The sequence below is a fragment of the Homalodisca vitripennis genome, chromosome 8 (assembly GCF_021130785.1).
Source record: "Homalodisca vitripennis isolate AUS2020 chromosome 8, UT_GWSS_2.1, whole genome shotgun sequence".
In the NCBI taxonomy this organism is placed as follows: Eukaryota; Metazoa; Arthropoda; class Insecta; order Hemiptera; family Cicadellidae; genus Homalodisca; species Homalodisca vitripennis.
This window is the reverse complement of record NC_060214.1, coordinates 66,920,900-66,934,530: the sequence shown is the minus strand read 5'-3', so window position 1 is coordinate 66,934,530 and position 13,631 is coordinate 66,920,900. Positions and strand designations below refer to the sequence as shown.

The 13,631-nt window shown below is 31.6% G+C and overlaps 1 protein-coding gene across 2 annotated transcripts; it reads right to left on the bottom strand.

Moving 5' to 3' along the window:
• Positions 1-1,115: 1,115 nt before the first annotated feature.
• On the bottom strand, positions 1,116-11,798 carry LOC124367663 (putative cysteine proteinase CG12163). Of its 2 annotated transcripts, none has more exons than XM_046824669.1 (3): positions 11,530-11,796; positions 10,031-10,247; positions 1,116-1,293 (listed from the first exon to the last, which is right to left on the bottom strand). In XM_046824669.1, the coding sequence occupies exons 1-3, from the start codon at positions 11,530-11,532 to the stop codon at positions 1,247-1,249; spliced, it is 267 nt and encodes an 88-aa protein (XP_046680625.1). In that variant the 5' UTR covers positions 11,533-11,796; the 3' UTR covers positions 1,116-1,246. The 2 variants fall into 2 exon arrangements, with proteins under 2 accessions (XP_046680625.1, XP_046680627.1); XM_046824671.1 differs by lacking the exon at positions 1,116-1,293 and adding an exon at positions 5,940-6,109 and having other exon boundaries at positions 11,530-11,798.
• Between the last annotated feature and the right edge of the window lie 1,833 nt (positions 11,799-13,631).

Genomic DNA, 13,631 nt, shown 5'->3' with positions numbered 1-13,631 from the left:
TTTGAAAAAGTATGATCCTCTACGAAATTTCAACATTTTAAATCAGTTCGACGTTTCTTCAAAGTTTTTAAATGATAGAAAATCTATTTCAAAATATTATATGGGTAAAAGTAATCGACAAAAAAATTAATGTATAATGCTGATAATCACTACAAAACTTATTTAAGATAGCTGTCCATTTTTATTAATAAAATTAATTTTCTCTCTAATATTATAAATAACTGTAATCAAATTACTTTAGATATTGAAATCTTGAGTAATTATACAGTACTAGCTGTTACCCGCGGCTTTGCACGCAATCTTTAGAATCGAAGTCCTTATATTACTTATAGTAAAAGCACTTATTATGTAAAATGATGGAGTTCTATGAAAATTGTAAAACATAAGTATGCATACATCAAGTAGATATTATCAGAGTTTAATTTAATTAATATGTTTTGCACGTGGAGGAGCATCTCTGGTTCAAATTAATTAGTTATATTTGCAATGTCACAGCTGAGCCTGCATTATTATTCTGATCAATAAAATACAAATACACAGATCTCGGAAACCTACTTCGGTCAAAAAACGTCTATTCCTAGCTTTTATCACATATTTCAGGTCTAAGATATTTCCAGTACCATAGTAGAGTTTGCCTTGACCTGACGAAGTAAAAATAAATACTTATGTAGGACCGAGAGGCCTACTTCAGTTAAAAAGTGCCTACTTCAGATCGTTTAAATTCACTCACTATGTCACATTTTAGCTTGCAATATTTCCTCGACCAAATTCTAGATACGTTCGATTACGCAGTTCTCAGAAATCTACTTTGGTCAAAATCGTCTGCTGTCGGCTTCTGCAATCTATTTTCAGTGACATAGTTGTTTGTTTTGTTGTCCTGATGAAGAAAATATACACATACGTAGGACCTATTACGGCCTACGGAAATTAATTTAATTTATTTCACTTCAAAGATTAGTCAAATTGGTAATTACAAAAACTCTCAAACTCATATGGAATTAAATTAAAATGATGATGTATTTCAATGATGATTAATACACTTAAACACTCTAAATTAGGAGAAGTCAAACTTCCATGTGAAGCCAAAATCATGAAAGGGAATTTAAAAAATACAGTTTTAAATCACATAAAATATATTTATATCACAAAAACATTGAAAATACATCTGAAAATGCATATATGAATTATCACAGCATTAACACTGTTGGTGTGACTCCATAGAGCTTGAAAACTGGACCTGGTCGTCTTAATTTGGACGCTTCAAGACTCCCATGTTTCGTTTCTTCTCATGCTCTGAAAAATATAAAAAAAGGATAGTTAAAATGAGTCAAAATACTTTGTACTCGTTAAAATTAAGGCAGGAAAACTGATCAGTGCTCAGAAATTTACAGGCATCATTTAATTTTTCTGAATAAAAATGAATTGTTAAAATGATTAAAAAACATTGAGATATTTTGATCTTCTGAATGTTGAGTTTAGCTCAAGTTCACCTTCCTTTTAGTGCAGCGTCTGGAATCTGATGCTGTCACAGACTTTTATTGTATTAACAACGTTTTTATGAGTGAGCAGGAAAACAGATGATAGTCAGAATACTCAGAAGATAAAGCATAATTGGTAAAAAAGTGAAGTAAAACATGGAATAAATTACTAATTATTATTTTTAATATTTACAGTTCCAAAACTCTTATTGGTTTGGGAGTATATTAAATTATTACCAGAGTTACTACTGGTACCTTTGATTACAGACTATATCAAATGTTAAAATAGAGCTACAGAAAAAAATGGAAAAAGAATTTAAAAGAATTGGTTAATTAATGATAATTGCTGATAGGTAGATTTGTGATAATACGAGGCGTGTTCAGAAAGTAAGTACCGTTTCATTTCTACTGCAGCTGCAATCGGTGTTCAGCGCATGCACACTTGTCATCCTTGTTCACTGGTTATCGACTCACGCCATTTTAGTTGTTCTACGTTGTGTTTTCAGTTTTCTCTAAATGTTTAAAAAGTTTTCTCCAAAGATTTTTGAACGCAAGGAATGTAAAACCGGCTGAAATTTATCGTCAACTTCAATATGTTAACGTAGAAGGCATGATGAGTGAAGGAATGGTGAGAAAGTGGGTTAGAATGTTCAAAGGCAGTCGAACAAATGTGCATGATGAGAATCGGAGCGGTTGGCTTTCTCTCGTCAACGATGATCTGGTAAGGGTAGTAGATGAAAAAATCCAAGAGAACAGACGTTTCACTATGACAACGCTATCTGACGATTTCCAACAAATTTCACGCACTCTTTTGTACGACATTGTTACGGAACGCTTAGGTTATTGCAATCTGTGTTCCCGATGGGTTCCAAAAATGCTCACTGACGTGCACAAAACCAAGAGACTCGGAAGTTCTTTGACTATTCTCACACGACAGTGATGATGGTGAGAATTTTTACACAAAACTGTGACAGGTGATGAAACTTGAGTCTGCCATATCAAACTGGAATCCATACAGCAATCAATGGAGTGATGTATCCCAGTAGTCAATGGAACACAGCCAATCCTTGAAGAAACAAATATTTAAGATGACAATGTCTGCAAAAAAATCATGTGCACTGTCTTTTGGGATCAGAAAGGTATTTTGCTGATTGATTTTCTCCCAAGAGGTTAAACCATTAATGTGGCAAGGTATTGCGAAACCTTAAGAAAACTAAGGCGGGCAATTCAAAACAAACAGAGAGGTATGCTCAGTAACAGAATTGTGTTGCTCCATGACAATGCTCGGCCCCATACTGCTCGTGACACTCAAACATTGGTTCGACAATTTCGTTGGGAGCAGTTTGATCACACGCTCTACAGCCCGGACTTGGTACCGTCTGATTACCACTTGTTCCTGCACATTGAGCGTGAGCTAGACAGGCAACCAACGAAACCGACAATGAAGTGAAAACTGTCATGGAGTCATAGCTACATTCGTTGGTGGGAACCTTCTACGAAGAGGGTATAGACAAAAATTGATCATTGACAATTTGACCATTACGACAAGTCTTTGAACATCAGTCGAAACTATGTCAAAAAATAGTTTAAGGTTTAGGCTTTCATGTAGAAATAAAATTTTTATACATTTACACATAAATGTGATCCAGAATATCAACTTGATGCTGTGAAGTGCTAATGTAGGAGGAAATCATTATTTTATCAAAACCATACTATAAAAAATGTGATGAAATATATCAGCTACTTTTTAAAGGTAGTATAACATTGGAACAAATGATTATCTGATTTAAATTTATCATAAATTATTTATTGAATTAATATAGAATGGACTATATTTTAGACCATAATATAAACAGTAATGTGGTATTACTTTACTTAAAAGAAAGATTTTAATATTATAAATGTAGTATCGAAACGTGTTGATAGTAAACAAGAATAAACCTTTGAACACTTTCGTAGTTTTCAATTGTACAATGTACATTAAGGATTCGAAGAATCTATCTTCATGTACTTGTAGGTTAAGGTCAACCAAGATCAAGATTTAACTCACACTTTCTGGTCAATCGTAAGAAATAAAGTGAGGGAGGGATATGAGCTCCCAGAGCAAAGTGCCGATAGAACCGAATAAATAAAAAATATACATTTCAGAGTCAGTGATTACATTTATCTTTATCAAGTAAAGTACACCATACTATTGGGAAATAGTAAAAGTGTATTGTAAAGATATCTAAAGATAATCTGTATTGAAGTTTGAGTTTATTAGATTGGCTAATAACATTTATTTGTGTGATATGAAATTTATTAATGTTCAGTATTCATTTCAAACAGACGTACTAACTATCAAAATTTTTGTACTAAAACAAAATGGGAGACCATAATTTTTGTAATTAAACATTTTTAATAATTAATTAGGAATTAATTTAATAAATATATAATTAATAATAATATTATGTATTTTGGAAATACATCTTGTTAGTAATAATTGATTAGTATTTATTACATTCTTACCAAGTATTTTAAAAGCTTATTATTATTATTGTAAAACTTCTACTTAAAGGTCAAAGGTATAGGTAGAGAATGTAATTTTACAAAGCAAATTTAGGACTAAGAAGCCCTCTCTAACACAACCTGGGGACCAACGGTTAAAACATGACTTCCGAACTACCACAAAAAATTATATCATGATGAAAACTCAAAAGATACGAGTGTTTTTTTTTTTGTTTGACAACATTAAAGATAAAATTATGTTATTTTATACACGTGGAATAATAATGTATGGGTTCTTGTCCAAAGATAATTACATTTAATTTTTTAATTTTAAATTTATCTATGGTAAATTAAAATTGTACATTTGAACTTAATGTCAGTTGTAAACATTTGACTATCAAACATTTTAAATTTATTATAATCATACCATGTGAACCATTACCATTATAAAATAATATTGGAAATATTAATGTAGCATTTGTATGGTATATTTTTGAGTAATAAATACAGAGTACATAACGAGAGATCCTTGTGGTTTCGGTTATTATTGCTCCAACTGTAAGATGGCAAGAACCTTGTATGATATTGTCGAGCTGTTCTAACACTATATTCCTTGTCTCTTAAGAAAAATTGTGGTTATCATTTGTAGTTTAATGATTTAATTCAGCTACAAATATAAGGAAGATTCAAGATTAGACTCTGGGTGCTGTTCCCAATAATATGGACAGAGAGGTAAGAGACTTCTTATTTATAATAATATGCCTTAGTCAAGTATAGCAGTTATTGGGAATCATTAATACACAGCATGTTTAGAATCGGTTTATTGGAGGCATCAAAGTTGAGTCAACAAAAAGTGTTCTGATAATACTCTGCCAAGAAACAGCATTCAACTAAAGCTGAATTTCTCTTGTGGCAAAAAAATTAAAATACAAAATTGGCTATTTCCTCTTCTGTAAAACATAGATTTTCATTTTAAAATATGTTTTCCTTCCTCAAAATCACCTTGTAAGGGGAATCACAGATATTTTAATGATAAAAACTGAACTTTGAAGTATAAAAATATCATCAGGTACCAAATGATATAGTTTTTTGTTACATAAATTTGGCCGATGTAATGAAGCACACAGAACCAGCTAAATGGTGGCATTGCCGAGTGTAATAAAAAATATGAACTTTAAGTAAAACATAGTTTAAAAACACTAATTTGTTACGGTTCATTTCTAAAAAAAATTTTTATAAACAAAGAACTAAAAAAACATGTTTTAGCAATTGGTAATTTGTCTAATGTTGATCAGTCATTGACACGAGTAGATGCAGCAGACTTGCAATAAAACACCAAAATGAATAGAGAAAATACGGATTAGAACAAAAGTATTTTTGAAAAATACAGTAATTTCTTAATAATTTAATCATCTATCTATGTTTTTTTTCATCCAGAGAGTATAACAATGTTAGCAATTTATTTGCGTACTGCCGATCAGATGTCATCCCTAAATGGAATGATTAGGATTAAAATTTCATCGTCGATGGCAGCACTGAATACAGTCCAGCGGAAGCATCATGGTTCCAAATATATCACACTGCTGACAAATATTTGAAGAAGATATACTGACATGTGAGGGGAATTCGGTCAGCCGGCGATTTGCAGACTGGAAGGTTTGGATGTGACCGTGATATAAAACCATAATCTCACTTTCTTTGTTTTAACCTACGTAACCTGACTATCATTCGCAATATGTGTTCACAAATTAAATTGAGAGGTCGTCCACAACATCATATCCTGTAATTAATTACATTCCCAAAAACTCACCGTGCTCTATAAGAACAGCCAAACCACTTTCAGAGGAGATTGATATGCATTTGTGAGCAAAACGTTTTTTCCATTCATCAATGTCAAACTAAATTATTATTACTCATAATGATCATTTTGGTAGGTAATATAGTAAATAAAATAAATAAATTATTCACAATAAATCAATGTTAAAAATACATTTTAATCTTATAAAATGTGAATTGAAAAATCTTTAATCACATTATTCATACAGTCACAGTGCTTTAAGAAAAAAAATACAATTCTTAGTTTCATTATCTCCTCTTGTTAAATTAAGGGCGCATTAGTCCAAAGTTCCGTTTCTTCTCATGCTCTGAAAAATTCATGTTAAATTATTACACAATAAGTGTGCCTACTATACAAGTAGGCCTACTATACCTGGACTGTACCCCTGCAAAGTTTTAAAAAAATAACAGAAAGGTGGTTTAAACAAAATGTTTTTTATTCAGTGAATGATTTTTTGAACTGTGATATTAGTAGCCTAAGATTTTAAATTATTTATTCATTTATTTATGGTATTTTTAACTGTGTGTAGATTCAACTTTTAAACCCTACATTAACTTTAGTAAATAATTTATGTACATAGTTTAGTTTATTTATTGACTGTCATATTTATTCAATTGACGTACATGATAAATATGTGCCTAATATGTATTTTTTAAGGTTTATATGCTATGATCATTGTAGATAATTAGCTATGACTTTGTTAATTGCATTTCTTTGGATTGCCTAACGACAATAAAAACCTTGAATCTTGAAGTATATGAAGGGGAAAATGTGTGTTTCAATGTGTATATATATTTTTAGTAGCTAAATACATTACCAAGAATAAATTAATTGATGTTAACAATTTGTACCCATCTAACAACATTAAAAAAGTCTTCTAAGCAAATGCTCAATGGAAAATTTCAATTAATCGTAGCATGTTTTATAAAATTTATACTGTCATATATTTAAACAATCACTCATCATATTCCGATTGGAGTACTGGACATGAAACTAAGAACTCCAAGAAAATCAAATTTCTGAATACTGTTCTTCCAGTGTTTTTAGTGAATCTGAACAGCTGGGTTAAAATTTATAATAGGAAACCATCATCAGAGGAGAAAATTCCATTTCTGTGTCCCAAAATAGTTCCAATCAACTTGTCATACTACTCTGAGATAAATTTCAGAGGAAGTGGAAAAATTAATTATTTAGACCTTGAACAAATACAAATCATGCATATTACAGAAGAACCAATGCCTCTTGTAATATAAGGAGGTCCTACATACGCTTTTGAATGTTAAACATTTTGACAAATTCACATCTAAGAAAATTCTAACATTTTTCATTAAGTGGTATTTTGTAAACTGTCAGGATATGAAACAAATCTCCGCACATTCAGGCAGGGCTGGGTTTGGACTTGTTAGTTGTTCTTGGATGAAGTTGATTTAAGAGCAGGGTTGCTACAGGAGTCCAATAATGAAATTCCCTGACTTTTCCCTGATTTCCAGACCAAATTTTTCATTTTTCCCTGACTTTTTTCGACGCAATCCCCAGGGTTTTTGGCAATTAACCCTCCATCAGGCGCTTAAAATTAGAAACACCATCAGGCGCTCACGGAGGTTTCCTCCAGGTCAGCGAATAATGGATATCATAGTCGTTTAAACTGTTTTTATTTGTTTAAATATTCATACTGATTTAATTACAATGTAATATATTCATTTTTAGAAATTAAATAAAAATTACTCTCTTATATAATGAATTTTCCAAATAAGAAATTAAAAATCTCAAAAAATGTTTAACCTACTGTAATAATATATGTAAATTAACTTAGTTTTTAGCTTCTTACAAAAACAACTTACATCAATTCTTGAGATATTATACAATTGTAATGTCAATTATTACTCTGAAATAAAAATGTATTCTTTAATAAATTTTTTAAACACTACACAAAGTTTCAATACATTTTCCTTCTGGTTCTTATAACGACAATGTTTACTCTATAAACAGTACTGAAATGTTCCCTAGCACCCATAGCACACGGGTACTGTACTGACAAGTCTCTCGTCTTCATTCTCCATTTCAAAAAATTCAAATAAAATATATTGTAAAACTTAAAAAGATACCATCACAGGTTACACATTTAGGCGCACACGGATTATTACTCCATAAAAGCTAAACACAATAAGGCGCTCACGGAGATTTCGTCCAAGCACTACAAACACAACATCGGGCGCTCACGGAGGAGTCGTCCAGTCTCGCACGGAAGTAGACCTCATACTGACAGATTTTGACAAAGATAAGCGGGAGGCTATTGTATCGCTTCCCCGAAAGATGCTCTTGAAGTACACTGCGGGAAACGACTGCCAAAATCAGAAAAGTAGTACTATTTTTAATAATAAAAAATACACGGAGGAAAACTCCGTTTAGCGCCCGATGTAGGGTTAATGGGTGGAAAAAAGCGGTGTTGAGGCTAACAGGGTGGCAAATATAAAAAAGCAAAAAATAAAGTGAACACAGTTTAATACGTACAAATAGATTGACTTAAATGATCTTTTACAACACAGCCGCCTGCTTCATGCGCCGCGTCGTCTGCAGGCTTGGACTCGGTGCGGCGGCAGTAAGTTTATTTGTGTAAAGGGATTTTATATTTTTCCCTGACCAACGTCGAAATTCCCTGACTTTTCCCTGACTTAAGACCGGATTCCCTGACTTTTCCCTGATTTCCAGTCCTGGTTTTTTTCCCTGACTTCCCTGACCTGTAGCATCCCTGAAGAGATATAGTGGAAGTAGCTCTAACAAATAGGTTTATTTGAAACAGCTGACATTATGAGACGGTTCCGGTAGAGTACTGTTCCTCATGAGATCAGAGTTTTAGCCAAATTGACATATAAATATTGGCTATTAAAGTACATAATGAAATCCAGCATGATACTTGTATTTTATGCTGGTTACAATGCCTAAATACTGCTCGAAACCATTTCAAAGTTGGACACTTCTAAGGTTTTTTTGTTCCTGCTTGTGTTTTTTTTTTTCTAGGAGTGGACGTTCAGTTTTTGTTCTAGTTTATCTGAGATTCATTATAATATTGAGATTGAAATTAGTAATTTATAATTACTGTCATTGACAGAAATTTGACAAATTGGAAAGTAAATAGACATAATACTCAGTCCAGGATGTACACTTCGACAACGCATAACACCTAACATACGAGAGCTAGCCAGAAAGTAAATTGTGTTTTAATATAAACAAAAATAAAGTAAAAAATAAATTATATTATATACATTTGAAAGTGACACTAAAATACTATTTTTCAACATATTCACCATACAAATTTAGGCATTTATCATAGAGGTAAACTAGTTTTGAAATTCCAGCATTATAAAATTCTGCTGCCTGAGACTTCAACCAGGTAGTCACACCTCCCACAGTTTCACGTCTTCATCGTATGTATGCCCCTACTCCATAGATTATAATTTGGTTTCGCAATTCACGTATTTTACTTATAATGATTCGATCGAGCAGCAAGTTGATCTTTTCCGTACATGTCAAAAAATGTTAACGCTGATTTTTATGGTTTCTGTTAAAAGTTTCAGTACCCATCTTGCACAAAATGTATGGTAACCTAACTTCTGTCTAACAAACTCCTTTAAATTTGAGGAAAACTACATAAGTGATAGTTCTGTTATTTTCAATCGGCAGGCAGTCTTCTTTAATCTTATGATAGACTATACAAACAATGTCATTTGTCTCAATGCTTGGCCATTGGCCATCCACTTCTTTCATTATCGAGGGCATCGATTTGGACATTTTTAAACCTAATGCACCACTGATGCACTCCACCTTCAGTAATCACATAATTACTATTAACTTTACAGAGATTGCGATAAATCTCAATTGGTTTATTGTGCTTAGCTAACAAAAACTGTATTATCGACTGCACTTCACAACTCGTGGGAATTTCAATTGCATTACACATTTTAATCTGCTATTGTAAAACAACAAGGAACAGTAGTATTCCACTAGCACGGCTGGATAGTCACTGAATGGAGAAGCGTCCTGACGTAGAAATGGCCGCGTTAATCCCACCCCTAGCGACTACATAGCAAAACGTAATCTACTTTCTGGATAGCCCTTATGTACAACATAAAGACGTGCAAAGGAAATTTCCATTGATTTTATTGTGCTTTGATAAAGTTGCCTCACATTATGGTGTACAAGTATAAGATAATGTTTGTTTGTTACATACCAGTTCTGTCAGCAAAGTGAGTGACACCAAATGTTGCCGTTTGACCAGGAGCATTATTCAGTTCATCAATTGACTTGAGACTCTCCAAAAAAATCTTGTATCGCAACTCAAACTCTTCAAAATTGCGATACTCCCTCTCAAACTTCTTTATAAACTTTTGGAACTCTATGAAGTTGTTATCAACAGAGGTGTTTGGAATACTTGGGTCTTCAGCAGACTGGAACAGAGGTTTATTTGTTATTAATGGAATAAAAATGATTAATCAGTGTCTAAAACTCAATCAGAATAGCCTTAAAAACTAAAAATGTGCATGCATCAAATTTTAGAGCTTCATAGTTTATTAAAGTTTAAACTGGATAGCTATAAACTAATTTACAAATAGCCAGAAAGTTTAACAATTCCTTAATCTGTTAACCTAAATAAAATTTTATTTTATCTAGGCCCAGTTCTTAAAATTCTGGTTTAGTGGTACCAATTTTCAAATATAATACATTTTTGTATTTTTCTACTTTTACTAGCCTACTTCTTATAATGGTCACTAGGTCTACTGACAAGGAGGAAGACTACAAGGTTAATAATTAATAGGTTGTTGGGACGATAATAAGTGTTTTAACAAAAGGATACAAAGAAGTTGGAGCAAACACTAGAAATAATATTATTTTAAAGAGGCAAAGCGAATACATATACTAGTTTGTTTGAAAATGTACGAGATCTAGAGTAGAAATATAGAAACTATTCCACGTAGCTATATATGTATGTTTATAAGTTCAAATAAAATAAAAATAGACTTGCTGTGAGAGATCATATTACAACATAGTTAATGCGTAAAAAATAGCTAAGTGCCATTTAAAAATGTTGTTAGTTGATAATCGCTTAAAGCCAGTTGAAGGGTTAAATTATTACTTTTAAGCTATAAAAACAATTGAACTAACTTATACTGTAATTTGAAATACCTATAATGTAATTCAGTTGACAATTTATATAATCATAGATATTGATGATTCGATTGTGGTGGTGACTTCTTATAATACTGCAGCTTTAAAATTAATATGGCCTAACCTTAATTTTTAAAAGCATCAAAATTCAGACTAAAGTAATAAAACCTGTAACACTTAAAAAAATTAAATTTCTCCTACACAAATCTCAGTAGGAGAAGCCATATCATTGCAAGCCTAGATATTTGGCTCTATTATTTATTAATAATCAGAGGTATAAATAAATAATTTTAATACTAGTATTATTGCAAGAAATATACTTCTTTTAATCTTCTATAATCAAATTTAAACAATAGATGTCAGGCCTAAACGCAATGGACAGTTTTTTCCATAACCCAGGCTTGCAATGAAATGTTTTGTACTATAACATAGGCTACCACAGTATCACTATATTGTAGATTTTACTAGAACACAAATTTATGAAATAATCTTTATAATTTCCTAAAATTTTAACATTAACTGAAATAACTATTGAATGCCTATGATCCCTTTACAAATACTCACCATTGTTTAATTAAATCAAACCAACACACACAAATGAAAGGAAACAAAATAAGCAGCTTTCGTTTGCACAACAAAGCAGCAACTAACTCAGAGTCAGAATGAGATGAGTGATTCACAACATACGCCCATTACTCATTTATAAATCTCCATGATAAGAATGTTGTTGACCCTGAAATACTTATATCACTGACAAGACTATTGGTTCACACAAACAAACAAAGACCAAATAATATGACGATGACTATTCAAATGAGTATGACATTATTGCTAGAACTGTTTTTATTTTAACAGCTGGTGAGTAACAACAAAACAAGTGCTACAATGTACAACTGCTAAAATTACCACACGATAACTAAAATTTACCCTAAATTTCCAGCTTATCACAGGACAAATGCATATTTACTGAAGAAATAAATGTGAATTTTCACATAGTTAATTAAGAGCAATCATATTAAACGTATTAATTAAATGTTTGCATTTAAAATAATACGAGTGAGCTCACCAATACAAGTTAATCGGCAGTATATTGTTTCTCTGTTGAAAAATAACGTGTTGAGTCTTATATAAGTTTAACAAGAACATAATTATTAGAACTATACCATAACGTGACTTCCGGTATAAACCATCCAGACGTACATTTGGATTTATAGTATTTTAATCACTAGCATAGAAAATAACATAATTCATCGGCAAACATTATAGTTTTGGACGTAGTATTGTTGTTTAGATCGTTTATCATAACAGGAAATAAAAAATGTCAAGAGACAAAACCCTGTGACTCCTGTATAAAAGTTCAGTTACTTTGTATATGTTTTCGATGCCAATTATCCCGTAATTTAGAAGCTTATTCAACAGAATGTTTCGAATAACGTAGTCGAAAGCCTTGCTTAGATCAAATAACACAGCATTGGTCACCGCTCTTTCTTAAAACCCAACAGTAACATGGAGGTAGATTTTGGTTTGCATCAACCGTATCGTGAACATTCCAAGCATAAAACCAAAGCGATTATCACTAATCAGAAAATTATTATAGAAAATCCCAATAACGCGAACTTTGATGGATGCTTCAAATACTTTGCCAATCATTAGATAATTCTTCCTTGGAAGTAACATTTTTTGAAGTAGACATATTGCTGTACTATTGTTAGTATTTTACACCCATGTACAATGAAAAATGTATTATTTTCAGTTGTTTCTCATTTAAATGCAAATCATGATATTGTTACAGTTCATTCTGTTTCTAAGATTTGTCCACCTTGGTGTTTACATTGTTAGTATTATAAGCTTGTTTTCAATTATTACGTACTATACTGCAATATTATAAATTGTTCCTACCGTTTGGTATCTGTGTTCAGATCATTGTAAATGTTTGTTCATTGCTTTTGTTACATATGTCAATGTATTAGTATTGTATACAATTATTACATTACATAATTATTTATTACTGTATATTATAGTCAAATTGTATTCGGTATTTTTCTGATTTTATATATCAAATTCGTGTTTTCTCCCAATGAAACTTTAAATTGTTATGAATTTACTGCAAAACATGTGCTGTAGTTTTATTTTCATGCTGTAAGAGTTAAAATACTCTGAGCTCTTTAATGAGACCATTGTAAAATTTTTCAACCACCCGTTAAAAAAAGGTAAAGTGGTGAACTAATAAAAATTGTGTTCATATCAGTATAAAACTGAAAATCTCATATTAAAATATGGTATTAATGAGTTACAAGCTTCCTACTTATGAACCTTGAAAGTTGCAGTTTAATAGGAAAGCGTTAAAACAGTAACCTTTTCCTTGTTACTGATATAAAAAGACGCAGAAATAAGGAAGCTAACTTTTAATATAACTCATATTATTGTAAGTTTACTATAGTTAGTATATAGTTAACTTTTAAAGTAATTTATCCTCTTGATCCAAGAGTAGGCAGGTGTGGCCAGTGCTACCACGAGCCCCCACGCTTATTGGAGCTCCGCTGTTTAACTTAAAAGTACGAAACAGAACGTTAGCAAAAACTAATAATAAAATAAAAACATGTAAAATAATCGAACCCCGAAGAAAAAACGGATGTAAACGAAGCGAGACGTGTTTTGTTGCCTTA